At 54.9% G+C, this 26,021-nt stretch overlaps 2 protein-coding genes across 24 annotated transcripts in view; both read left to right on the plus strand.

The window, feature by feature from the left end:
- The window catches only part of SCLY (selenocysteine lyase), a 36,210-nt gene extending 19,528 nt beyond the window's left edge, over nt 1–16,682 (plus strand). For 11 of the 22 annotated variants that reach the window (XM_064587350.1, XM_054505926.2, XM_064587347.1 and 8 more), the window contains 8 exons: nt 173–300; nt 653–817; nt 1,743–1,849; nt 10,422–10,458; nt 12,741–12,824; nt 13,330–13,432; nt 14,382–14,634; nt 16,161–16,682. In XM_064587350.1, coding sequence (XP_064443420.1) covers nt 173–300; nt 653–817; nt 1,743–1,849; nt 10,422–10,458; nt 12,741–12,824; nt 13,330–13,432; nt 14,382–14,634; nt 16,161–16,314 — 1,031 coding nt within the window. In that variant the 3' untranslated portion in view covers nt 16,315–16,682. Of the gene's footprint in view, nt 1–172; nt 301–652; nt 818–1,742; nt 1,850–10,421; nt 10,459–12,740; nt 12,825–13,329; nt 13,433–13,709; nt 14,635–15,738; nt 16,007–16,160 lie in introns of those variants that run through there. The other 11 variants (XM_064587348.1, XM_064587360.1, XM_064587359.1 and 8 more) reach the window with 7 other exon arrangements.
- Nucleotides 16,683–17,394: 712 nt separating this feature from the next.
- ESPNL (espin like) overlaps nt 17,395–26,021 on the plus strand; it is a 31,477-nt gene continuing 22,850 nt past the window's right edge. For both annotated transcript variants that reach the window (XM_064587345.1, XM_045867634.3), the window contains exons 1-4: nt 17,395–18,629; nt 19,771–19,961; nt 21,671–21,857; nt 24,186–24,368. In XM_064587345.1, coding sequence (XP_064443415.1) covers nt 18,336–18,629; nt 19,771–19,961; nt 21,671–21,857; nt 24,186–24,368 — 855 coding nt within the window. In that variant the 5' untranslated portion in view covers nt 17,395–18,335. The remainder of the gene's footprint in view (nt 18,630–19,770; nt 19,962–21,670; nt 21,858–24,185; nt 24,369–26,021) is intronic.

A 26,021-nucleotide genomic window follows, 5' to 3' on the forward strand; every position in this document is an offset into this window, starting at 1 on the left:
TATATCCATGTGCTGTGATGAAGGGTGGCTTATATTCCTTATAGTTTTCTGAACTTTTACAATAAATTACTTTTTAAATATGGAAAATACTTTTGTTAAGCTGTATCTAAATGAACTTTCAAAGAGGTTATTTTATAAGATTAACCTTGGTATGTGTGGTTTTTTCCCTCAGCAGTCACCTTTGTGCCAGTATCCAAGGTGAATGGGCAGGTGGAGGTTGAGGACATCCTGGCAGCTGTCTGCCCGGCCACGTGCCTCGTGACTATCATGCTGGCCAATAACGAGACTGGTGTCATTATGGTGAGTTACTTATCCTTTTAAGAAAATCTAGTGAGGAATGAAGGGGGCCCAGACTCTGCTTGATATTCTCATGCATCTCACCTGGGGCCTCTTTTCTTTCTCCTTCTTCTTCATCTTCATCTTCATCATTTTTGTCTTCGTCGTTGTCTTCATCTTCCTTCTTCCTTCCTTCCTCCCACTTCCTTCCTCCTCCCTCCTCCTTCTTTCCTCCTCCCTCCTCCTCTTCCCCCCTTCCTCCTCCCTCCTTCCTCCTCCTCCTCCTCCTCTCCTCAGTAATGACTCCTTATTTCTTTCATTCAGTTTTCATGAAATCAAAGAGACATACTCAATTGTTTATTTTTCCCTACTTCAGCCCATCTCTGAAATCAGTCAGCGAATTAAAGCCCTGAACCAGAAGCGGGTAGCTTCCGGGCTGCCGGTCGTTCTGCTACACACAGATGCAGCACAGGCCCTGGGGAAACGGCACGTGGATGTGGAGGACCTGGGTGTGGACTTCCTGACCATCGTTGGGCACAAGGTGCGTCCACAGAGGCTTCCTTCCTTCCATGACCTCAAGGCTCACCTTAGAGCAGAGCCCACGGCACCACTGATCATCCATTTGTTGTCCAGTGCTGTCGGGGGACACAGTGGTGCAATTTGCAGCCCCCACTGTCACAAGCTGAAGAAGGAGAGACCAGCAGCACCCCAACTTGAGACAGGAGGGGGTGGACAGGCAGGGCTGTGGAAGGACCTAGAGGCCTCAGGTGAGACATAAGGCAGGTGGCTTCAGCCAGATATTGAGTGTTCTTTGCAGTGGGCAGAGAGCTCCTGTAGACCCCTCATCAGCCCACTCATAGGCCCCCACCCCAAGGATGGAAGATGTGAGATTCAAGATGTTGCTTTCTCTAACTTGATTTAAAGTGCAGCTCCTGATTGCAAAGGTTTTGTTTTACCAGCTCTTACCTTAAATGTGGAAGAGAGGAAACAGTAGTGAGGACCCTTCTGAGACTTCACTCATCTTTCTGGCAGCTGACTAGAACCTGAAATATTTGTAGTCCTCTACATTGAAGCATGGTGCTCAGCTAGTTTCCAAAGGAGCACGTGTGCTGACCCGACACTGTGGCATTCAATGATTTTTGCAAAATGTCTGTTTGAAAACATGGAGTCATACCCAGGAAAAGCCCTTGGCAATCTCTAGTTCCAGCCCCTCTCCTTTTATAAATTCTGTTCTGTGATGTGCAGTTAAGCTCTGCTGCCGCAGGCTAGGAACAAGAGTTCAGGCTCTGCCCTGCACCCCCAAGGCTTTTGTGTCTCTGACATGTCCAGAGTGGTGATGGGTAGCACAAGCTATGGGACCCATGGGTTACAGAGTATTTCTCTGTGTGCCTCTAAGCACTGAGCACGCATACAGAGTAGTAACTCAGAAGGTTCTTGCTGAATAAATGACTGACTTTTCCTTTCAGTTCTATGGTCCCAGGATTGGAGCACTTTACGTCCGAGGGCTTGGTGAACTTACCCCTCTGTACCCTATGCTGTTTGGAGGTGGACAAGAACGGAATTTCAGGCCAGGGTAAGATAGAAGGTTAATGAAGTCTCTGGCCTACTGACCATCCTGTTGGTCTGTAGGGCAGTAACTTTTCTTTGTCTCTTAGAAGAACTGTAATAGCACATTCTACCTCACTACTGAGTCAGAATTTGCTGCACTGATAGATTCTGCCCATTCACAGATCTTCACTTTCTATGGGGATGATTCAAAGCTGGAGCCTCCTGGCTGAGATGTGCTGCTCTTCTCATGAGGGTGGGATGAGCAGGGTTGCACAGTAGCACCTGGCTTCCTTTCTGATAGCTCCTGTGTCCCTGCGATAGAAGCTGATACTGTGACCAGGGAAGGAGGCGGTACCAACTATCAGAAATTCTAACAAAAAGGAGAAAAGGAACAACATGGTAGTGGGTTCCCTGGGTTTTCTTTTGCCTCCTTTATCCCTGACTTAGAGCTGATGAAGCCTGTAACTCAGAAACACTAATGAAGGCAGAAAAAAAAACGTCCAACCAAAGCCAGCTCTCACTAGACAGTGGACCAGGAATAGGATAGCCTAGCAAGACGGAGAACTTTTAGACAATACCCACTTTACTCTGGCCAGTCACCACATGGTAAACTGCTGCCATCCCCACCTGAGCCAGCAAAGGCAGGACAGGGAGCCCAAGACTTCCACCTGCACAGCCTGTGACAAGATCTTCTCATCTTGTGTCAGAGGGGGCCTAGTAGGGAGCCAGTAATGAGGTACCCTCACCGTGGTGTCCATGGAGACCACCAGGGCTTCCACCCACAGCTTTACTGACAAGGTGTGTCCTCCCCTTGCCTGTTGACACAGGCTGAGTAGGGAACCCAGATTCCCACCTTCACCTGGCAGCAATGAGCTGGCATACTCCTTCCCCTGCCACAGCAGTGTCAAAAGAAGCCAGCTAAAACAGAAGGGTTAAGTAACATCCAGATTCTCATAACATAATATGGAAATATCCAGGTTTCCATTGAGAACCACTCATCGTATCAAGAACAAAAAAGATCTTAAATTGAACAACAAAAAAAAGAATAGATTCCAGTGCTGACACTGAGATGACAAAGATGTCAGAATTATCTGACAAAGATTTTAAGGCAACACAAGAAAAATGCTTCAACGAGCAATTATGAACACAGTTGAAATGCATGAAAGTGCCAACAAGGACAAAGAAGATATAAAGAAGAACTAAGTGGAAATTTTAGAACTAAAAACAACAGCAACCAAAGTAAGTGCAATGGATGGGCTCACCAGCAGAATAGGGGCAACAGAGGAAAGAACCCGCGAACTGAAAGAGAACGATAGAATTATCCAATCTAAGCAACAGGGAGGATCTAGACTGGGGAAAAAGCCACACCTCAGGGACCTTGTGGGGACTATAGGAGAAGATCTAACAGTCATTTCATTGACATCCTAGGAAGAGAGGAGAAAAGGTGGGATGAAAAAGAACTCGAAAAAATAATGGCTGAAAACTTCCCAAATTTGGCAAGAGACATAAACCTACAGATTCAAGAAGCTAAAGAAACCCTAAGCAGGATAAACCAAAAGAAATCCATGCCAATGCACACAGTTAAACTTCTGAAAATGAAAGGCAAAGAAAAATCTTGGAAGCAGCCAGAGGAAAAAATGACACCTTTCCTACAGGGTAAAAATAATTCAAATAGCAGTGTATTTCTCATCAGAAACCATGGAGACCAGAAGAAAGTGATGCAGTATTTTGCAAGTGTTGAAAGCATTGTCAAGCCAGAATCCTATATGCAGCAGAAATATCCTTCAGGAATAAAGGGAAAATCAAGACATTCTCAAATAAAGGAAAACTAACAGAATTTGTCACCAGAAGACCTATGCTAAAAATTACTAAAGGAAGTTCTTTAAACAGAAAGGAAATAGTAAAAAAAGGAAACTGGGAACATCAGTGTAAACAAAGTATGGGTAAATAAAATAGGCTTTTCTCTTGAGTTTTTGAAATTATATTTGATGGCTTAAGCAAAAATTATAGCACTGTATGATGTGGTTCCAAATATATGTGGAAGAAAAATTTAAGATACTTATAAATGGAGGAGGACTAAAAGGATGTAAAAGGAGATAAGGTTTCTGTTCATTTGAACTTCTGAAAAATGTTCAAATAACCCACTGAGAGGTAGGAAGAAGAAAACAGAGAAATAAAAAACAGAACAAACAAAAAAAAATTTTAATGGGCGACCTAAACCCTAACATTAATTACATTAAATATAAATGGTCTGAATACAGCAATAGACAGAGATTGGCAGAGTGAATTTTTTTTAAAAATTGACCTAACTGGGGCACTTGGGTGGCTCAGTCAGTTAAGTGTCTGACCCTTGGTTTCAGCTCAGGTTGTGGTCTCATGAGTTGTGAGATTGAGCCCACGTCAGGCTCCATGCTCATCAGGGAGTCTGCTTAAGAGTCTCTCCCTCTGCCCTTCCCTTCACTTGCACTTGTGTGTATGTGCGCTCCTGTTCTCTCTAAATCTTAAAAGAAGAAAAAAATGACCCAACTGCAGTTGACCCTTGAACAATGCAGGGGTTAGTGGTGCCGATCCCCTTCACAGCTGAAAATCTGCATGTAACTTTTAACTCCATAAAACTTAACTGCTCATAGCCCCCTGTTGACTGGAAGCCTTACTGATAACATAAGCTGACAGTTAACACATATTTTGTATGTTATATGTATTATATACTATATTCTCACAATAAAGTATGCTAGCAAAAAGAAAACGTTAAGACAATTATAAGGAGGAGAAGATACATTTACAGTACTATAAAAAATCTGCATGAAAGTGGACCCATGAAGTTCAAACTTGTGTTGTTCAAGGGTCAACTATATGTGGTACATATAAGAAACTCACCTCAAATATATTGATAGAGGGAGGTTGAATATTAAAAATGGAAAAATAGGTATCATATAAACATTAATCAAAGGAAAGCAGGAATGGCTATATATTAGATAAAGGAGACTCCAGAGCAGAGAAAATTACTGGAGCCACAAAGGGGACATTATATAATGATAAGAGTCAGTCCACCAAGAATTCCTAGCTATCCTAAATGGTGATGGAGTACACAACAGAGCTGCAGAGCATGTGAGGCAAAAACATACTGAACTGAAAAGAGAAACACAAATCCACAATTACATTTGGAGACCACAATACCCTTCCCTCAACAATGAATACAACTAGATAAAAATCAACCAGGATACGGAAGAACTCAATAACAGCCAACAACCAATAGGACCTAATTGAAGTGTTTAGAACATTTCACCCAACAACAGCAAAATACATATTCTTTACAAGTGCCACAGAATATACACTAAGATAGACCATGTCCTGTGTCATTAAACAAACCTCAACACATTTGAAGAACTGAAATCATACAGTGTTTTCTCATCACAGTGGAATCAAACCAGAAATCAATAACTAGAAGGTAGTAGGAAAATCTCCAAACACTTAGAAACAAACAACACACTTCTACATAAACCATGGGTCAAACAGGATTCCTCAAGAGAATTAAATACATCAAAATGAATGAAAATGAAAATACACCTTATCAAAATTTGTGAGACAGCCAAAGCATGGCTGAAAGGGAAATTTATAGCACTGAATGTATATGTTAAAAAAGATGATGACTCGGGTCACCTAGATGGCTCAGTCACTTAAGCCTCTGACTTGATTTCAGCCCAGGTCATGATCTCAGTCAGGGTCATGAGATCAAGCCCTATGTTGGGCTCTGAGTTCAGTGGGGAGTCTGCTTGAGATTCTCTCTCTCCCTCTCCCTTTGCCCCTCCCCGACTCATGAGCACTCCCTAAATAAATAATCTTAATTTAAAAAAGATGATGACTCTGAAGTCAATAAGCTATCACCTGAAGAACTTAGAAAAAGAGCAAAATAACCCCAAAGTAAACATAAGGAAATACTAAAGAACAGAAATTAGTGAAATTGAAAACAAAAATAATTTTTTAAAGATTTTATTTATTTGTTTTTAGTGAGAGAGAGCGAGAGCAGGGGGAGGAGTAGAGGGAGAGGGAGAGAGAGAATCTCTGCTTAGTGCAGAACCTGTTGGAAGGCTTGATCCCATGACCCTGAGATCATGACCCGAGCCAAAATCAAAAGTCAGGTGCTGAACCAATTGAGTCACCCAGGCACCCTGCAAACAAAAAAAAATTTTTTTTTAAGATTTTATTTATTTATTTGAGACAGAGAGAATGAGAGACAGAGAGCATGAGAGGGAGGAGGGTCAGAGGGAGAAGCAGGCTCCCTGCCGAGCAGGGAGCCCGATGCGGAACTCGATCCCAGGACTCCAGGATCATGACCTGAGCCGAAGGCAGTCGCTTAACCAACTGAGCCACCCAGGCGCCCCAAAAATATTTTTTAAAAAAATAATTGAAACAAAGAAATAGCCTTTTAAAAATATTGATAAAACTGACAAATCTCTCACAGTATTGTACACCTGAAACTAATATAACACTGTATGTTAAGAATACTGGAATTAAAAGAAAAAATAAATTAAAAAAAACCAAACCTGACAAACTTCTAGTGAGACTGACAAAAAATTGCCAGTATCAAATTTGACAATTCAGACAAAGCGGAATACTTCATCAAAAACCAAATTACCACAGCTCACCTAATAGGAGACTTGATCGTTTAAATATCTTTATAACTATTAGGAAAAGGAAATTAATTTTGTAATTTTAAAACTCCTCAAAAAGAAATCTCCAGGCCCAGGTAGCTTCACAGGAAAATTCTACCAAACACTTAAAGAATTAACACCATTCTATGCAGTCTCTTCCCGAAAAATAGGTGGAGGGAACATTTCCCTGGTTCATTTTATGAATTTATACCAAAACCAGACAAAGATGGTACAGAACAATAAAACTATGGACCAAATATCTCTCATGAATTTAGATGCAGAAGTCTGTAACAAAATATAAGCAAATGGAATTCAGCAATATATAAAAATAATATATACACCATGATGGAGTTTGTTCCAAGGATGCAAGGCTGATTCAGTATTCCAAAATCAATCAATGTAAGGTAGCATATTAAAGAAGAAAAATTGGGGCGCCTGGGTGGCTCAGTCGGTTGAGCGTCTTACCCTTGATCTCAGCTCAGGTCTTGATCTAGGATCGTGAGTTCAGGCCCTGTGCTGGGCTCCACACTGGGCATGAAGCCTACTTAAAGAAGAAGAAAAATAACATAATTTAATGCATAAAAAAGTATTTAATAAAATTCAACATTCATTCATTAAAAACTCTCACAATATGACTAGAGGAGAACTTCTTCAACTTGAAAAGAGCATTTACAAAAAAACCTACTGCCAACATCACACTCAACAGCGAAGGCCTGAATGTTCTACTCCTATGACGGAACAAGATGAAGATGTCCACTCTCACTTCTTTTTCAGCAGTGCCGGAAGTTCTAGTCCGTGCAGAAGGCAAGCAAAGGAAATATAAGGAATACAGATTGGAAAGGAAGTGGTAAAACTGCCCCTTTTTGTAGATCACATGATGGCCTCTGTAGAAAATCCCAAGGAACAGATAAGAAAACTCCTAGGACTGATGAGTGAATTCAGCAAGATCATAGGTTACAAGATAAGCATACAAAAATTGATTATATTTCTGTATATTGGTAATGAATGTATGAACAACAAAATTAAAAATACAGTACCATTTATAATCACTCAGAAATACTCAGATATAAGACTTGTAAGCTGACAACTATTAATGTGGCTAAAAGAAAGCAAAGATCTAAATATGTGGAGAGACATGCTATGTTCATGGATCAAAAGACTCCATATAGTAAAGGTCAGTTCTCCCCAAATTGATATCTCAGTTTAGCCCAATTTCTATCAAAAGCCCAGCAAGTAGACCAATGGAACAGAATAGATACAACCAGAAATATGCCCAAATGACTTTTGACAAAGATACAGAAGTAACTTGGTGGAGGAAAGACACTCTCAGCAGATGGTACTGGAGCAATTAGACATCCTTACGCAGACGACAAACCTCAGCCTAAGTCTCACAGCTTGTAAAATACTAATTCAGGATACATGATGAACTTAAATGTGAAATAAAACTATAAAACTTTTAGGGAAAAAAAAAAAAAAACAGGAAAACATCTTCAGGCTCTAGGCCTCAGCAAAGAGATCTCAAACTTGATACCAAAAGCATCCATAAAAGGAAAAGTTGATAATTGAACTTCATCAAAATTTAAACCTTTCTCCCTGCAAAACAGTTTGTTAAGAGGATGAAAAGACAAGCTGTGCACTAGAATATGTCCTCAAAGGACTAGTATCTAGAATACATAAAGAAAACTCTCAAAATTCAACAGCCAAAACCCCCAAACAATTCGGTCAAAAATGGGCAAAAGACACTCACAGACATTTCACCAAAAAGGATACACAGATAGCAAACAAGCACATGAAAAGATACTGAACATTTTTAGCTATTAGGGAAATGCAAATTAAAACCACGATGAGACATCACACCTACCGGAACGGCTAAGACAAAAACTAGAGACAACGTGGAGTGCTGTTGAGGATGCAGAGACTCAGCTTCACTCATACACGGCCAGGGGAGTGGAAATGGGACAGCTGCTCTGGAAAACAGCCTGGCATTGTCTCTTCAAACTAGATTTGTGCCCACCACACAACCTAGGAATTTCACTCCTAGACACTTATCCCAGAGAAATGCAGACTTACGTTCCCACAAAAGCCTGGACACAAGCGTGTCTAGCCCCTTTCTTCGCAATGGCCGCAAAGTGCAGGGAGCTCAGCTATCCTGTAACGAGTGGCTGGCACCCTGTGCGTGGACACTACTCAGTCATGGAAAGGGATTAGCTGTTGATACACACAGCCGTCTGCAAGGAACGTCCAGAGAATTATGCTGAATGAAACAAGCCAATCCCCCAGAATTATAACTGATTCCATTTATAGAACATTCTTGAAGTGACAGAATTAGAGATGGAGAACAGGTTAGCAGCTGCCCGGGGCTAAGGAAGGGATGGGGCCCAAGGCAAGCAGGTCTGGTTATAAAAGGCCAACAGGAGGGACCTTGGTGGTGGTGGAAATGTTCTGTATCTTATCCACATCCTGGTTGTGATCTTGTACGACAGTGTTACTGGGAAGCTGAGTAATAGGTACACAGAATGTCTCTACATTGTTTCTTATAACCATGTATGAATCTACATTATCTTTAAAACAAAGTTTAATTAAAAAAAGAAGAGGTAGAACATCATGTGTTCAGGAAGCCCTAATAGGGTAGCTCAGTATGTGGACTGGGAGTGGGAAGCAGGGTTTGCATGACTCCAGAAGGAGGCAGAGGAGGCTGACCAAATGCTCGGGGTGGAGGGGGGGCGTGCGGGGCGGCGGTGGGGAGACAGGCTCCAGGTTCTACACAGGGTCCCGGCTCCTCCACCTGGGCAGCCCCTCTTGCCACTCACAGGGCATAGACCTTGAGAGATGCTCTTGGTCCGGCCATGCTGTCCCACAGATGAGGGGGGTGAGGCCCGAAGAGGGGATGGCATTAGGATCCCACAGTGGTCGAGGAGGGGTGTAGGATAAGCTCAGACCTCTGGATTCTCCACGCAGAGCTCCTTGCTCTTCCCAGACCATCCCCAGGTGTCAGAGCCCGTCTCCGGGGACAGAACTGACCAATGAACTTGTCAAAGGGAGATCAGCAGGATCGCGTTACCTGTAATGCCTTGTGCTTCCTGTTTGCTTATCTGGTTATCTGCTGGTCAGCAGCGGCAGCCAGCTCCCAAGACTTAAGCAAACTTCAGCCAAAACTTAAAATTCAGAAAATTATGGGCGCCTGGGTGGCTCAGGTGGTTGGGCGACTGCCTTCGGCTCAGGTCATGATCCTGGAGTCCCTGGATCGAGTCCCGCATCGGGCTCCCTGCTCGGCAGGGAGCCTGCTTCTGCCTCTGACCCTCCCCCTTCTCATGTGCTCTCCCTCTCTCATTCTCTCTGTCTCAAATAAATAAATTTTAAAAATCTTAAAAAAAAAAAATTCAGAAAATTATTATGTTAGTGATTTATTTTGTTTTTCCTGAAAACAGAGTGAAGAGTTCTGTTTTCAGCTTGTTAGGTCTGAGGGAGAGCCTCCGGTCTTCAGGGGTCCTCCTGCCCTTTCCTGCACCCACACAATCTCTAGTAACCAACGACTCGTCCCACGGGACAGTTGAGAGGCTGCAGCTTGAACGGTCAGCTGATGGGAACAGCGCAGAGCTGGGGTCTTTGGACCCCCACCGGGTTCGACAAGGGGGCCCTGGGCTCCGCAGCTGGAGGAGGGGTTTCTCCTGTGTAGGAAAAGGGCCCGGACAGAACTGTCCGTGTGGACACCCAGCGTATGTTGCCCAAGGCGGGCCGTGTGGACGGTGAGTGGACCAGGAAGCTGGGCGTGAGGGTTTGGGGGCTGCAGCACCATGGGGGCAAGCACATGGCACGTATTTAGGAAAGATGTGGGTGTGATTTCGTTTTCAGTTGAACCCATGACTTTCACAGGCCGGATTCTGTCCTAGGACATTTGTTCATTGCTTTGCGTGGAAATAGGATTGAAACCCTTGTCTCTTACAGGACCGAGAACACACCGATGATCGCCGGCCTTGGGAAGGTAAGCCCTGGTGAGCTTGGGCAGATGGAGCAGGCGCTTCGTCTCGTGTGTGGGAAAACCTGAGTCTTCCTCCAGCTGAGTCTCCTTTGCTCCCTCGTGCCCGCCACTCACACAACACTCCCAACCCCAGAGGTGGGTGTCGGGGGCAGATTTCCGCACAGAGCAGTTTTGTGACCCCAACTGGGTGTCCTGCCATTGAACTCGATTCTGACACTGGCTACCTGGAGGCAGGTCCGGGGCTCAGGCCCACAGGACTGCCCGCCCAGCACCCCTTCAGACACCAGGCGTAAGTCCCAGGTGTCACCTGTGTTTCTGACTGGCCAGTCCAAATATTAGAACCAGAGATCCTCCTGCTGTTCCTATCACTTAGGAAATTCCTGGAGTTTCGGGAGCTCAGTGCTGGGCCCGGGGCAGAGACCTATATACTTTCTATCATCTTACAATCCATTCCCCCAGCGGCTTTACCAGGTATCCAGGGCCTTGGGGAGATCATGTTCATGGCCCAATAAATGGACTGAGGTTAGAAAAAGCCTCAAATTGTATTTATCACCCCAGAGTGTACTTTTTGAGATCTGTAGAGTGGATTGATTGCTCGTGTTTAGCACTGACATGGAAAAGCTCTTTTCAAGCCTCTGCTAATATAAGAAATACAGTGACGTCTTTACAGCAGAGACCCACAGTCGGGCCCACGGGTGGCTTGTTCCCTGGGGCCATCTCCACCCCCAAGCCCTGGCTGTCCCACCTACAGGATGCAGCTTGTGCGCAGCTTGATGGCAGCCCACCGGCTCGCTGGCCCCTCAGCTCCAGCCTGCAGCTGCACCTCCCCCAGGTTCTCTGACCCTCCCTGACTCCCCACTGCCCTCCGTGCATGCAGTCTGGCCTTTCACACACCCAGCTTCACGAGGCCCCTCTTCCCTAGGTTAAGTCCAGGTGTCTTCCTGGCTTCCCACCACCCCTTTCTCTGTGTGCCTCCTAAAGAAGGGCCCCTCCTGCAGTCATCCCCTCTGCCCGTCCTCCTGATCCTCTCCACTAGAACGTTATAGCCTCCACAGCCCTGTGACCTCCTCCCCTCCCTCCCATTCCTGACACCCAGTCTCACTCCTTTCTCTTCCCCGGAACTTGCAGAGGAGGCCCAGCCCCATGCACTGCTGCTGGCATGCCTCCCCCAGCTAGTTCCCCTCCGCCCTGGCCAGGCCTTGGCCTCTTCACCTGCTGGTGGGCCTCCCAGCACCATCCCAGCCTCCTCTCCACAGCTGCTCCCTCGTGGCACTCATCCTGTCCTGCAGCTCCACCAGCCTGTGCTCAGGGCTTTGAACTTGGCATCTCAGGGCAGGTCCTGATCTTTCTGAGAAACCCAGGTCCCCACCTGCTTACTTGACATTCCCTCTGGGCCCACGTGTGTGTCTCTCCTCCCTGGTTCCCCTCTCTCCCCATGGTGCCTCCTGCCATCTGGGACCTCACTTCAGAAATCTAGACGGTGCCTTGGTCCCTCCTGGTCCTTGCCTGCACTGATGAGCAGCCAGCCAGTCCTGTCTGTCCTGTCTCCACAGTATATCGAGGTCTGCGTCTTGTGTGACTCTGGACCAGGTCATCCGCATCTGTAGTCTGGACGCCTGCCTGCCGTGGTCCCTTCCATTCTCTGCACAGCACCCAGAATGGTCGTTACACATGCAAGTCAGGGCATCTCACCTCTTTCTCAAAACCTACATGCATTTGTGCCTTTGCACTTGGGTCCTGGCCCTGCCTGTCATGGGGACCTGGGGCCCTGTCCCCCTTGGTCACTCCGTCCCAGGAGCGCACTTGCCCCTCCCTCTGCCATGGCCGTGAACACCCTAGGTCCACGCACTGTCACCTTCACATCTCCTACCCTGCGTGTCCCGCATGCCCCGCGCGCCCGTCAGAGCGCTCTCCCCAGTTGGTATGATGCTGTTCCCGCTTCCCTTCGGTCCTCGGTCTCGGGAATGGTTGTGCCTCGAGAACTGGGAGTGCTCTTTGCTCTTACGGGCAGTATCTGGTGCCTGGAGGTATCAGGAAGCGCCTGATAAAATAAATTCCTGTTAAACAAGTGAAGATAACTCTTCTCAAGCTCTGACCATGGCCCCTGCCACACGGTTGCACTCAGTAAATATTATCTATTCGAGATTTTCCAGGAAAAGAGCAGTTTGAAGAAATGTCACTTCTCTATCATCAGGAAATCTCACCCCTGCTCTTGAAGGCTGCTTTATTCTCCTTGTTTTATGACAATTGAACATGCTTTCTTGCGTTACCGTCCCTGTCCCCAGGCTGCTGAGCTGGTGACCAGGAATTGCGAGGCTTACGAGGCCCACATGAGAGACGTTCGTGACTACCTGGAGGAGCAGCTGGAGGTGAGCCTGGGGTTCGCGGGGTTCAGGGGGGCAGCCTGGAGTCTGGGGGGGCCCCAGCCTTCCTCCAGTGAGCTGAGGGTCAGGGGTGCCGCCCCAGGCAGCAGGCAGGACAAGGACGGGGGTTGTTTAAAACTCAGTCCAGGGACTCTGGGGACAGTCAGGGTAGAGGCTAGAGGACGGAAGCCTGGGTCAGGAGACCCCCCAAGTTGGGCTCTAGGCCAAGTGGCTGACCTTCATAAAGGCGTGATAGAAATGCAGCAGAGCTAGTGGACTTGATGGTTGTATGGAGGAGAGTCACACGTATTCAGAATTTTTTTCTCCTGATTAACTTTGCTCTCTAGTCAGTCCCTATAACTATTATAGGCAGGTGCTTATTGATGAACTAATTATTTTATGTGTCGAGGTTGAGATTTTGTTTTCCAGAAAAGGCTCGAGGTCAAACAGTTGGGGTGCAGGGGGGCTGTGTGTTTTGAAACTACCTCTGAAGACTTCATTGACTTCTCAGGCTGAATTTGGTAAGCAGAGAATCCATCTGAACAGCCAGTTTCCAGGGACCGAGCGACTCCCCAACACATGCAACTTTTCTATCCGAGGACCCCAGCTCCAAGGTGACGAGGGTCTCCCGGTCTCCGCGTGGGGTGGTGGGCGCCGGAGGGAGCAGAGTGGCCCCCTAGGGCGGGTGTCCCCAGGAGGCCAGGCCGGTCTCGGCCGCTTCCCGCTCTCCCTGCCTGGGCCGTTGGTGCAGTGCTGGCCCCAAGCTGAGAGGGAAGGAGATGAGATGCGCTAAATTTTAGGCTAGCTCATCCATTCCCGTCAGCAAGTTTGACAAAACATTTCACGAGGATAAGGGAAGGGAGAGGCAGTCAACTTTAAAATTTGGCTCAGAGTCAGGAGGAAGCGCACATGTGTGGGACTCGTTGTTCCTGTGATAACTGCCTCCCGGCTGGAAACCATTGGGATTCCTGGAATCCAGAAGATAAAACATGGCTCACCCAGGGCCCTGGGGCCGAGTCCAGGGAACTGACCAGCCGAGCTTCACGGAGAGGAGATTCTGTGCCCTGAGCGTGAGGGAGGCACGTTTGGGGAAGTTCCTGGGGGAGAGGGGTTGCTCCCCGCCTCGCTGGATGGCGTGAGGAGCGCCGTGTCTGCACCACGTACAGGCCCTGGGCAGGCGTCCCTGTGCCGGGGGTGGGACCCTGCGCTGGGATGCAGTCTCGCTGTTTGCCGTGCGAAGGAGAGCTGCTCTGTCCTCTTCCCCGCTTTTGTGGGGACAGATGTATTCAGTGAGGCCCATGCCCATTTCAATGAGATGGATTCTTTTAATTAAGTCAGTGGGTTTATTACTTTAATCTCTGTGCTTGTGAAAGAAGAGGGAAGTGTCCTCCCGCTTAATCAAAACGGCGCCCGAGTGTCTCCACCCTTAGAAAACTCAGATGTAAGTTTAAATGTCATTCCTGGGACCGCGAAGTATGAGGTGAGGCAGCTGATGAGGGCTCTGGGTGTCCCCCTCGGCAGTTGACCGGAAATAACATGTTCGAGGCCGGGTTTATGAGGCAGAATCGTGTCTGCGAGGAACCGTCCTGTCTGGATCCTGCTGCTCTGTGCCCTGGGATGAGAGGGGCCGTGCGCTGGGCACGAGGGAGGGAGCCTCCACACTTGCGGGGGAAGAGGACACACGGGCAGCTGGGGCCCCGCCCGCGCGCTCCGCCTCAGCCTCGCGCCGTGTCTCCCCAGGCCGCGTGGTGCTGGCGCGGTGCAGGACGCTGCTGGCTAGCGTGGGGGCTGCGTGCCACTCGGACCACGCGGACCGGTGAGTGCGCGCACGCTGGGCCGCGCTGGGCCTGGGGCTCCCGGGGCTGCGCGGCCAACGGGGACACAAAACGTGACCAGACGTCACAGGGCCAAGGGGAGGAGGGGAAGCTGCAGCCTGAGGGGGGGCGGCGGGGAGGGGCAGGCCAGGCTGCGGGAGCTCCCTCTGTCCTCGGAAAGTGAGGGGCTTCGGGAGGTTGCGACAGCCGGGTTGGTTCCGGGCGGCCCCTGCCCGGTGCAGGGGGATGGCCGTGGCCGAGGCAGGAGGGGAGGGTGTGGGGCCCGGGCATCCGAGACTGGCCCGACCCCGGGGCAGGAAGAGCAGGGCTTCGGTTTCCCGCTCGCCGTGAGGGGGGGCCCGCAGAGGTGGGTGCAGTCCCGGATGAGACAGCCGGGGCCCCACAAAGAGCCGAGCCATGGTCGGCAGCGGGCCGTCCGGGAGTCTGTGGCTGGGGCTGTGGTGTGTGAGCACCTCAGGCCAGGGGGCTCCCGAGGGCCGAGGGCCGGGTGGGCTCAGAGCTGTGCCAGGGAGGGCTGCGCGAGGGAGGGTGAGGCCAGGAGCCGGCATGTGGCAGCCCGAGTGGCTGTCGCAGTGAGGCGACTGCAGGAGGAGGGCGCTCAGGTGGGCCACCGCTCCCAGAAAGCTCCCCACAGCCCTCCAGAAAGGATCTGAGTGGCCCATTTCCCAGACGGGGAAGCTGAGGCAGGTGCAGTCTGTAGTCTCACCAGGCACAAGATGAGGGGGAGGGGAGGAGGCGCCTGAGGAGCGGTGCCCAGGGGCGCGGCTGGGAGGGGGCAGGTGTCCATGTGGCCCCTGCAAGAGTGGGAGGGGAGAGGGGTAGAGGCAGATGCTCATGGCTCTTGTGGAAAGTGGGGGTGCCCTCTGGAATAGGCAGTGAGGCCACCCCCCAGGGGAGGGCAGGGGGCCAAGAGCTGTGGGCCCTGTCCCCTCTCTCCCCTGCGCTGCAGGGGCCTCTGGCATGGACCCTCGGGAACCACAGCGAGGGAAGTCCCCTCTCCCACCTAGGCCTGGGGACAGCTTTCAGGGGCTCTGTAATGTGACAGCGACCTTTGCTCTGCTGTTTCCACCCTGGGGCCTGTGTAGGGGGGCCCCCACGGGCCCTTGAACCGCGCACCCTGCTGGGGATGGGAGAGCACCAGCACCGCCCGAACACTGGCCCCGGGGTGTGCAGAACCCCACATCTCCTCCGAGACCCGCCCGCACTCCTCGAGGGTCGGAAGCCCTGGAAGGTGGGGCTCGGCCTCACCGGACACAGCTCTCCTGGGGACAGAGGGAAGGTGCCGGGCGAGGCCGCAGTACCGTGCAGGAGTCCAAGCACGAGACCGTGGACCCGGAGGCCGGGGGCCTAGAGGTGTTTGGCAGAGAGGGGAGATGGGTCTACACAGCCCCATCCTGGGGAGCTGGTGGAGAGCAGGAGGGGCAGGGTCCCTTCCCCGAGCCCTGGGGAGCACAGAGAGCCTTTCCCCTCTGACAGCTGACAGGCTCTCCTCGCCCCCACCCCCCAGGCCGTCCCCGGTGCTGCTGAGCTGTGGCATTCCCTTCGACGTGGCCAGGAACGCACTCCGGCTCAGCGTGGGCCGCAGCACCACCAGGGCCGAGGTGGACCTCATCGTGCAGGACCTGAAGCAGGCCGTGGCCCAGCTGGAGGGTCAGGCCTAGTGCCCAGGGTGCCCCATAGGAAGCCATGCCGAGGGCCGTGCCAGAATGGCTCTCCTGATTTGTCCCAGTCTTAGTCTTGTCCCAGAGTGTCTGACGCGGAGATGGGTCAGTGGGTGTGTGTGGGTGCGCTGGGCCCCCTTCCTGTCCTCGGGTCAGTGGAGAGCCGGTCTGTCGGGCAGGCAGGCCCCGCAGGTGCTTCTAGGCCCAGGACACAAACCTGTGTGGGACTGTCCCCACCACCCCGTGGCGCAGGTTGAAGTGGAAACATTTCAGCTGTGTCAGTGCTCCCCTCTGGGAATTGGGGTGAGCCTGTTGTGAGTGCCACCTTCCTGGAAGGTGGCGTTTTTACCCAGAAGATAACATCCAAGTATTTACAAACCGTTGTCAGTTGCTACCATGAACATAGGAAACCTGATTTTTGCTGCAGTCATGGCCTCCCCTGCCTGTTGGCACCGAGGTCCGTCCGCCCGTGTTCTCCGATCTTGCTCTTGGCCCTTCCCAAGCCCTTCCGAGGTCAGGCCCCGCTCCCTGCTCTGTGTCCCCCCACTTCCCCGCCCCACCTGACCTCTGCACTCAGCCTGCCAGCCACCCAGAGCCACGCAGGCCCCACCGGCCTTTTCCCTGTGGTCATTTACTCAGGGTTCCAGCGCAGACGTGGGAGTCGGGGGGGCGGCCGGGTTTATGTGACCCCGGCTCATTCCTGCGGTGGGAAATGAGTTTGTCCCTAGCTCCGCTGGCATGATGATGTTATTCCCAGATGGATTTTGCTATCCTTACCCTGCTCTGCGACATCCTGATACACCCTGGACGGTGTGACTTACAGAGCTACTTCACGTAGCAGTGATTTCTTAATACACTTTTAACATGTGGTTTTAAGGTGCAAAGAACTACATGATGACATTGAAGAGACTGTTGTCAGAAATTAAGTGAATAAAATATTCCAGTGCTGCTATTAGACGTCTATGGTTTCTCCGGGGGTCACCGATGTGTCGGAGCTGGCTGCAGAGCTGGTGTTGGAGGGGTGTGTAGTGACCCCAATTTATCGCCGTACGATTAGGCTTCAGCTTAGGGAATTCAGCTTGACACTGTCTCTGCGAGTCCCTAGGAAGTGGGTCACTAAAGTAGCATCCCGCTGCCTCCAGGCAGAGGCCATGCTGATCCCAGTCGGCCCAGGAAAAAGCCATGGGTGCCAGCTCCACTGAAGAGAAGAGTCTGGGACGAGAAGTGCAGCAGCCCTCAAGAAACCCCCTTGACCTTCAGCCGCAGCCCCAGAGACCCTCACCCGCCTCGGAGGCCTTCCTGTCCGGCGTTAGGGCCCTGGGCCCGTGGCTGGCTCTGACAAGCTGCTGCTCCCCCGAGGTTTATGGAGCCTCCAAGGCCCAAGGCCAGCGCAGGGCCAGGATCTGGCATAGATCCCCCAGGAGGCAGGCGGGCCCTTGGCTCCGTGGGTGAAGACCTAGCCGAACTCCAGCGCACGTGGCCCTGAGTTCCCCAGAGAGGGCCCTCCTGTGGATGGGTCTGCCCTCCCATGAGAGGAGTCTCTCAGGTGGGCTCCCCCTGGGCCAGCACAGCCTCCGGGCTACAGCCCAGACGAGAGGAAGCAGATGCGGGGGAGCCTACTGCCTTCCTGGAAGGACCCTGGGGGCCGTAAACACCCACCAGCTGCGGGAAGTCCTCAGGATGAGAGCCACGGTGCATCTCAGTGCTTGCTCCGCAAGAGGAAGAGGCCCGGGCCAGCCTCTGCCAGCCAGCACCCACCCCTGACTTGACCCCAGTGCAGACCCCTCCCCGGGGCCCACCGCAGCTCTGGCCACCGCAGGCGTGCTGGGGTAGGGCTGCGAGGCCCAGTCTCCCGAGGCCTGCCCACCCCGGCCCCCCACCCCCCGCCCGCCCGCTGCGTCCCATCTGCCCTGTGCACCGCTTATCGGGTAACCGGAGCTGGGAGCTTCGTCCGCGCCTGAAACAGGAAGCCCGGCCCTGTGCGTGAGCTGCCGAGAGCCCCCGAGTGGCTGGGCTGGAGGATGGAGGAGCAGCGGGCGCTCACGGCCGCCAAGGACGGGGACCTGGCCACCTTGAAGCAGCTGCTGGAGGCCGGCGCCCTGGGCCCAGGCATCGTGGACGCCCTGGGGGCTGGCCTGGTGCACCACGCCACCCGGGCTGGCCACCTGGCCTGTGTCAAGTTCCTGGTGCAGCAGGCCGAGCTGCCCGGCAACCAGCGGGCCCACAACGGGGCCACCCCTGCGCACGATGCCGCTGCCATGGGCAGCCTGGCCGAGCTGTGCTGGCTGGTGCGCGACGGGGGCTGTGGGCTGCAGGTGAGTGGGGGGAGCCGTTGAGGTGGGGCCCGCGTCCCCGTGGACTGGGGGAGCAGGAGCTGGGAGCCGGACGCCCTGGGCACCACAGCTCTGGCTTCTGTCTCGGACTCGCCGTGCAAGCCCCACGGCAGAGGCAGGCCCGCCTCACCCCAAACCAGCACCGGGCCCTCGTAAGCCCGGGCCGCCTCCCACCGCGTGCGCCCCGGGGCAGGCCCAGAGCAACCAGGCCCTCTCCCCGTGCCCTCCCCGCATCGGAGCGCCTGGCCTCGCCGGGTAAGGGGGCCGCCGTGTTCCCATCAGGCCGGATCCAGGGGGCCTGCTTCCCAAAGGTCTGTAAAGGAGCACAGTGGGCACACGGGCTCAGGAGCTGTGCGCCCAGCTTGAACGACGGGAGGCCTCGGCGGGTGACAGCAGCCCTGCTGGGGGGTGGGGGGCACTGGGAAGAAGGAGGGTCTCCAGGGCTCCGTGGCCTTTGCAGCCGGGCCCGCCCTCCCCCTTTTCCTGCCTGCCTGGTGTCCCTTTGTCCAGGTGGAGGACCTGGGACAGTGGGCAAGCTCCGACAGGGCATAGAAGGGCGCCCTCCGAGAGGTGGCACCGGGTCCTGGACAGGGAAGACACCGGCCCCTTCAGCTCTTCCCGCAACCCGAGCGGCAGCGGGGGAGGGGGAGCGGTGCCCATTTCCGTGCCTGGGAGCATGCCCAGGCCTGCCAGCTGCTTGCCATGGGAGTGCTTCGGGCCGCGAGGATCGTGGTTGGCGGGTGGGTGCTCAGCTGGGTAGGGGACAGAGGCCCAGAGGCAGGGCCCCGGGACCGGTAACGGGCCACAGAGCCTGACGTGGGCAAGGATGGGCCCGTGGAAGCCCTTCCCGCTGGGAGCCGAGTGCAGGGAAGGGCCATGACTGCCGTGGACAGAGGGGCCCGGGTGCAGTGGGATCATGGGTTTGGACCTGGAAGACCTGCACTTGCGTTCCCGCCCTGCCTCCTCCCCCGAGCGGGCCACCTGGCTCAGCCGGCAGAGAGGGAAGAGCAGACCCCCTTAGGGCAGGCTGGCAGGGCGGGCTGGGCGGTGGGCTCCTGGGCCCTGGGACTGCCCAGCCGGGGCTGCGCCTGTCACAGGCTCCCTGCCCTTCTGTGCCCCGTAGGACCAAGACAACTCGGGCGTCTCTCCGCTGCACCTGGCCGCCCGCTTCGGGCACCCTCTGCTGGTGCAGTGGCTGCTTCGGGAGGGCCACGCGGCCTCCCTGGAGACCCTGGAGGGGGCCCTGCCCCTGCATCACGCCGCCGTGAGCGGCGACCTGACCTGCTTGAAGCTCCTGGCTGCGGCCCACGGCAGGTGAGGAGCCAGAGTGCCCCCTGTCGGCCGTCTGCGAGAGCCTGCCGCCAGGGAGGCGGCGCCGAGGGGGCAGAGGGGGACAGGCTGGTGGCCGGGGACGTGGGCCCTGCAGGGCAGGCACTGGAGGGGAACAGGGAGCACACAGTGTGGGGCCAGAGCGGCGGCGGAGGGCCGACGAGACTCAGAGCGGGGCAAGGACCTTGATCCTGCCGGCCGAGGGCAGTGCCGGGCCAGACACAGGCTCGTCCTAGCGGCGCGGGGGGCGGTGGGAGGGGCCGGGAAGCTCCCGCGACTGCTCTCGGTCAGCCTGGGGGCATGTCAGGACCCACGCTCCCCCAGCTGGGAAGATGGGCACCCTCCAGTCTCCTGCAAAGAGCAGAGGCCTACAGTGCACTCGGGGGGTACTGAGGCCCCAGTCAGGGCACCCCGGATTGCCCTGCCACACTATCCCCTCCCCTGCACTGGGCACCCCTCCGGGGCGGCCAGTCTCGTGCCGGTGGCCCTGTGCCCGCTGCCCAGAGTTGGTGCTGGGCAAACTGGGAGTGGCAAGGATGGGATGGGCCCAGCCTAGGCAGGGCCAGCCAGGCTCCCCTTCCTCCTCCTGAGAGCCTGTCCAGTCCTTGGCCCACACTGAGGATGCCGTGGGCACCATGCCGGGCCGTCCGGGGGCGTCATGCACATGGCCTCCCCGCCACCATTCCCAGGGCTGCGGGCCTGGCCGGGTGTGGGACTTAGTGTCCACCCCACACCTGACCTAGCCTTCCCCCCACCTCAACCCACCTGCCTCCAGCCGCGCCTCTTCTCCTTCTGGGGGTTAGGCTGCAGGGCTGGCTCTTCCTGCTGCCCCACACCGGCTTCTCCACAAGGCCCGAGAGCTCAGCTCTTCCTTGGTCTTCTCATCCCACCCCCTTGGCGAAGGTCCTGGGACTTGCTTCTACGGACCCTGTGGGCACCCTGGGCCTGGCCAGCCACAGGGGGTCCTTTAGACTCCGTTTTTAAAGTAGTTTTTACCATGTAAAACCTGGAGACTTCACATTAAAACACACAAGTGTGCCTGCGGTGTCTCAGGTGTCCCTAGCACCCCCATTCCCACCTGGCACCGACCACGGGGTGAAGCCTGCGTCACCGGGGGCTGGGTTCGGCCTTGGGTAGGGGACTGTCCCTCCCTGCAGCATTCCACTGGGGACCAAGGACTCACCTGGCCCCACGGCAGCTCAGGCAGAGCAGGCTTGGGGGACTCCCATGACCCTCCTCCAGTCTGTCCATGCTGGAGCCTGGAATTCGGATGCCAGGCCTGGGCACTGCTCACCATGCCCTTTCTTGCAGAGCAGGCCCTGGGCTCTGGAGGCTCAATGACCTGCCCGCTGCCGGCTCCCCTAGGCCGTTCACTTACCAGCAAGCCCCAGCACCGTGAACAGCTGAACGGCTTGATGGGGAGTGTGCAGAGCTGGATTCCAGGATCCCAGTGGTCGGGGCAAGGGGGTTTTGGGGTGTGGGGGGCGCTGCCGGTGCCCGTGAGCAGTGCACAACCTGTACAACCCTATAGGTGACCAGCTAGGAGGCCCCTCAGCCATTAAGGGGGGGCTGGGCACAAGCAGACCAGCCAAGGGCTGGGCCTCCCATCCCCTTGATCTGGGCCTTTAGTTGGGGCAGCCCCTGCCTCCTGCAACCCCCACCAAACACCCTCTGAACCTCACCTTCCCCCACAGCAGTGTGAACCGGCGGACGCACAGTGGGGCCTCTCCGCTCTACCTGGCCTGCCAGGAGGGCCACCTGCACCTGGCCCAGTTTCTGGTGAAGGACTGCGGTGCCGACGTGCACCTGCGTGCTCTCGATGGCATGAATGTGCTGCACGCGGCTGCTGCCCACGGCCACTACTCGCTGGCCGTCTGGCTGGTAAGTGGGCGCCGGGGGTGTTGGGGCATGGGAGGCGCAGAAAGGCCAGCACCTGCTCCTTCCTCGGCCCCAGAGCCCCCTCCGAGCAAGCAGGGCCTGGCTGGGGTGGGGGCTCTGCTTCTCTGGGTCTCAGCCTGCCCACAGGAAAACCGGGGACCCCACAGGGTTGTGGGGGATCAGATGTGCCCGGCCATCACTTTGAGCACCAGTGTGTGCAGGCCCAGACTGGGCCCGGGAGTGCAGCCTTGACAGGCAGTGGCCCCGGAAGGGCAGGGGGGACTCTTGTGACCCCTCCCCCAGGAGTCCCGGGGGTTTTCCTGGCGCCCTCAGGGCCGGTGGCCCCAGCGGGCACTGGTTGTTCCTGGCCCTGCATTCGGCCACTTGTTCCTGCTCTCTGTCTTAGAGCCCCTAGTCTCTTCCGTTCTGGACCCAGGGAAGGGGGATTTGGGCCTCTTTCTGGAAGGAAGCCCTGAGACCCCAGAGCACACAGTGGCCCGTGTTGGGGGGGATGCATTTTCCCAGGATGAGCTGGGGACTTCCTGCTTTGACCACAGGAAACCAGACCAGGCAAGGTCTCTGGGACCCTTGAGGGTTCATTACAGAGGCCCGGGGAGGGTGTGTGTGTGTGTGTGTGTGTATCTCAGAGTAGGGGGTCTGCCTGAGGAGGGGCACGGGGTGGCTGGGCAAAAGGTCATGCCCAGAACAAGGAGGAGGGCCCAGCTTTTAATCCGAGTTGGAGAGAGCCTGGCTTGTGGGGCAGAGTGAGCCGGGACAGGCAGAGGCCCTGAGGGGACCAGGGCTCTTTCCTGAGGGACTGGGAGCCACTGAGGGACTCTTATCCAGGGGCAGCAGGGTCTGACGGGCATCTCTGAAGGCCACACTGGCCACTGGTGGAGACGAGACAACCCTTCCTTGCTCCGAACCTCCCACGCTTCCCGCGGGGCCTCCGCCCTGCTCTTCCTCCAGCGGGCTGGCCTCCCTCCCTGAGGGGCCTTCTCCCCAGCAGGGTCCCCACTGTGCGTGGCGCCTCCCCACTGCCTTCCCTGCCCATCCATTTAGGATGGCGCCACCCCACCTGGCCCTCAATCCTGCTGTCCTGCCGTCTTTCCTCCACGGCACCAACACCTGATAAACTATACATTTGCCTCTGGGAGGCAAGGACCGCATCCCTGAGCCTGGCACCGAGCTCGGGCTCTGGAGATGTTGATCCAGCGAAGGAACAAATGATGAAACCCAGCCACCCACTTGGTCTTTGAGCCATCAGCCTTTGCCTCCAGCCTCCCTTAGCCGCTCTCCCTCCCAGGCTGGCCCTTCGCCCCTGAGGCACCGGGGGCTCACACACTTTGTGCGGGCTGGGTCCGCAGGGAGGTGGCAACTTCCCACGGGCTGCCTCCCCCGCCCCCCCCAAGGCGGCTCCACTCCCGAGAGGAAGCTCTGCAGCCCCACCCTGGCCTTCCCGCGGAGTCCTCCTCACGTTCCCTCTCCTGTCGTTCGGACCCCCTCCGGTTCGGACCGTGGTCCCCCCAGAAATGTGCCTGTCTCCGCACCTGGATTCCTGGCCCCTGGGGTGAGCCCGAGTCCCGGCCGTAGGACTTTGCACAAGCGGGGGCTCAGCACGCGGCCCTGGGGGTGGGCTGGGGGAGAAGCAACAGCTCAGAGCGCTGGGAGGTGCTCTCGAGGGGGCAGGGAGGGTGGCAGGAGAGGGGAGTGTCCACCGAGCCCCAGGGAGCAGCCAGGGCCACAGGCTCTCAGGGCCAGAAAGGCCTTTCCAGCGTGACTCCCCCTGCCGCCCCCCTGCCACCTCCGACCTGGCCCCCCCTCCGGGACTGGGCGCCCTCTCCCTCTGGGGAGCTGGCTGACAGGAGGGCCTCTGTTCCCGGCTCACTGTTCCTTTCCCAGCAGACACATGTGACTGTGGGATCAGCCAGCACGCTTTTGGCTGCAGGTGACAACTGGACTGAACCTCCTTCTCAGTGTCCCTGGCACATAGAAGCAGCAGGAACCTGCTGACTTTGGATCAGACAGCCAGCCCCATTCGGCTGAATCTTTGCTGCTCTCCCGGCCTTTCCTTTATGGTGAAAGTTGGCCACATTCAAGGCAGGAGGAGGGGGAAACAGGGGTGACACCACAGCCACCAGCCCCTTCCATCAGGAAGGCAGAATTTTTCTAGAAGTGGCCCCTGGAGTTTCATTGACTTCCTGGTCCCCGGCTGTCTCCAGGGCTTCTGGGGAGGGTCACCTCCCACTTCTGTGCCGGGCTCCCTCCCCCATACCCCCTCCCTAGGAGGGGTCACCTCCTCAGCTGGCCCTCCTCCCCCACCTTCCCCAGGTCACCTTCACCGACATTGGCCTGACGGTACGGGATAACGAGGGGGCCACAGCCCTCCACTTTGCAGCTCGAGGCGGCCACACACCCATTCTAGACCGGCTCCTGCTGATGGGTGCCCCCGTCGTGACAGACTCCTGGGGTGGGACCCCCCTCCATGATGCAGCAGAGAACGGGCAAATGGAGGTAAGGCTGGCGAGGTGGGAAGCTGCACAGTAGAGCCTGGGGGCCCCCAGAAGCTGGCAGGCCTGAGAGCTCCCCATTCCCAGGCACTTCCTACAAAAATAAGTCAACCCGCTCAGCAGCCCCATACGAGAGGAGTCACGGTTCCCCTTTTATAGGTGGGTAAAGTGAGGCTGAGATGGGCAGTCACTGCCCAGGATCCAGACTCTGATCTACCTGGGAGCAAAATCCATGCTCTCCCCTCCGTGCGTACCCCTTCCTCTGCACAGAGACTCCCGGGGTGTGTCGCCCGTCCCAGGAGAGCCCTTGGCTGTGGCACTCTGCTGTGAGCACAGGGAGCCGGGCTGGGCCGGGGGCGTGAGGTTAGCCCTTTTGCTATCCTCCAATAAATCTTGGGGACTCGCATGGCCCAGTCCCTCGGAAACAACACCGAGGAACCCGGAGTCAGCAGGGGTGACATTTACATATTTAAGGTCCAACACTGAGAATAGACCAAGCCATCGGCACCGGCCCCCTGCCCCGGGCACCACCTGCACACTGACCTCACGGAAAGGCAAGGCCAGTCTGGGAGCAAAACACAGGTTTCCTCCTCCGCCTGCCCCACCCAGCTCCACGTAGCACTGTCTCCAAAGGGGCTCAGCCTGCTGCAGCCAGGAGCGGTGTGCCAGGCAGGGCTAGTCCAGAGGGAGGGTTTTATTGAGATGCAGTTGGGGTCTCTGCTTCTGGACAGCTACTCCCAGCTGGAACCCAAAGTGTGCCTGGGGCCCAGGCGGCCCAGTGTCATTCGTGTCAAGTAAAATAAACTGCAGCAACCAAGCATCACGGGAAGGCACCCATTCCTTTTGAAGAAAGCAAAGGAGACTCAATCCCAGCTTACAGCAGCGCTGCAAAAATTGTCATTCTTGGACTCTCCACTCCTCCCCACCCTCCACCCCAGCTACCCTTACCCTCTCCTCCTTCAGACACCACTCAGCCCTGCAGGCTCACTCCCCTAGCTGTCTCCCCTGTCTCCACCCCTTCCTAGACAGGGAGGGGGCAGCAGGTGGGAAGGCAGGGTGAGCCTTTGGGAGGGGGGCTGGAGAAGGGGGCAGAACGGTCCTCAGCAGGCCTGGGAGAAGAGGGTGAGTCTGCACATAGCCCTGCAATCTTTGTTTTTGTCCCACTACGGGACAACAGAGGAATCGGAGGTGGTGAGGGGACCCCAAGTCCAGAGGGACCGGAGGAGCCCTGAGCCCAGCCAGTGCGGGGCTGCTCAGGAACGAGCAGTGGTTTTCTTCAAATGAAATACTCAATAGGAGCCAAGAACAGATGAGCCAAGGGTCGGTGGCTCCTCACCCTCTCTGCATATGAAAATAAAAGAACTCAGGCCACCAAGCCGAGAACAGACTTCCTTTCAATCTTTTTATTATGGAAATCCTAAACGCACAGGAGAATGTGAGATCAGCAATGCCTGGCTGGCGCACTGCCCTCCACCACTCCCTCGGCAAACTAGAGACGTCACATCGTCTTAGCCAGAAATACTTTAGCAGACATCTTCAAGAGATAAGGACTCCCTTTGTTTTTTATCACAGTTTCAAACCATTATCACACCTAAAAATAATTCACAGTAAGGTCCTACTATCATCTCCGCTCCAGCCTGCTGATAGCATCCACATC

This window comes from Mirounga angustirostris, unplaced genomic scaffold, assembly GCF_029215605.1.
Source record: "Mirounga angustirostris isolate CCGP_5_RB_7025 unplaced genomic scaffold, mMirAng1.0.hap1 SCAF_3, whole genome shotgun sequence".
Lineage (NCBI taxonomy): Eukaryota > Metazoa > Chordata > Mammalia > Carnivora > Phocidae > Mirounga > Mirounga angustirostris.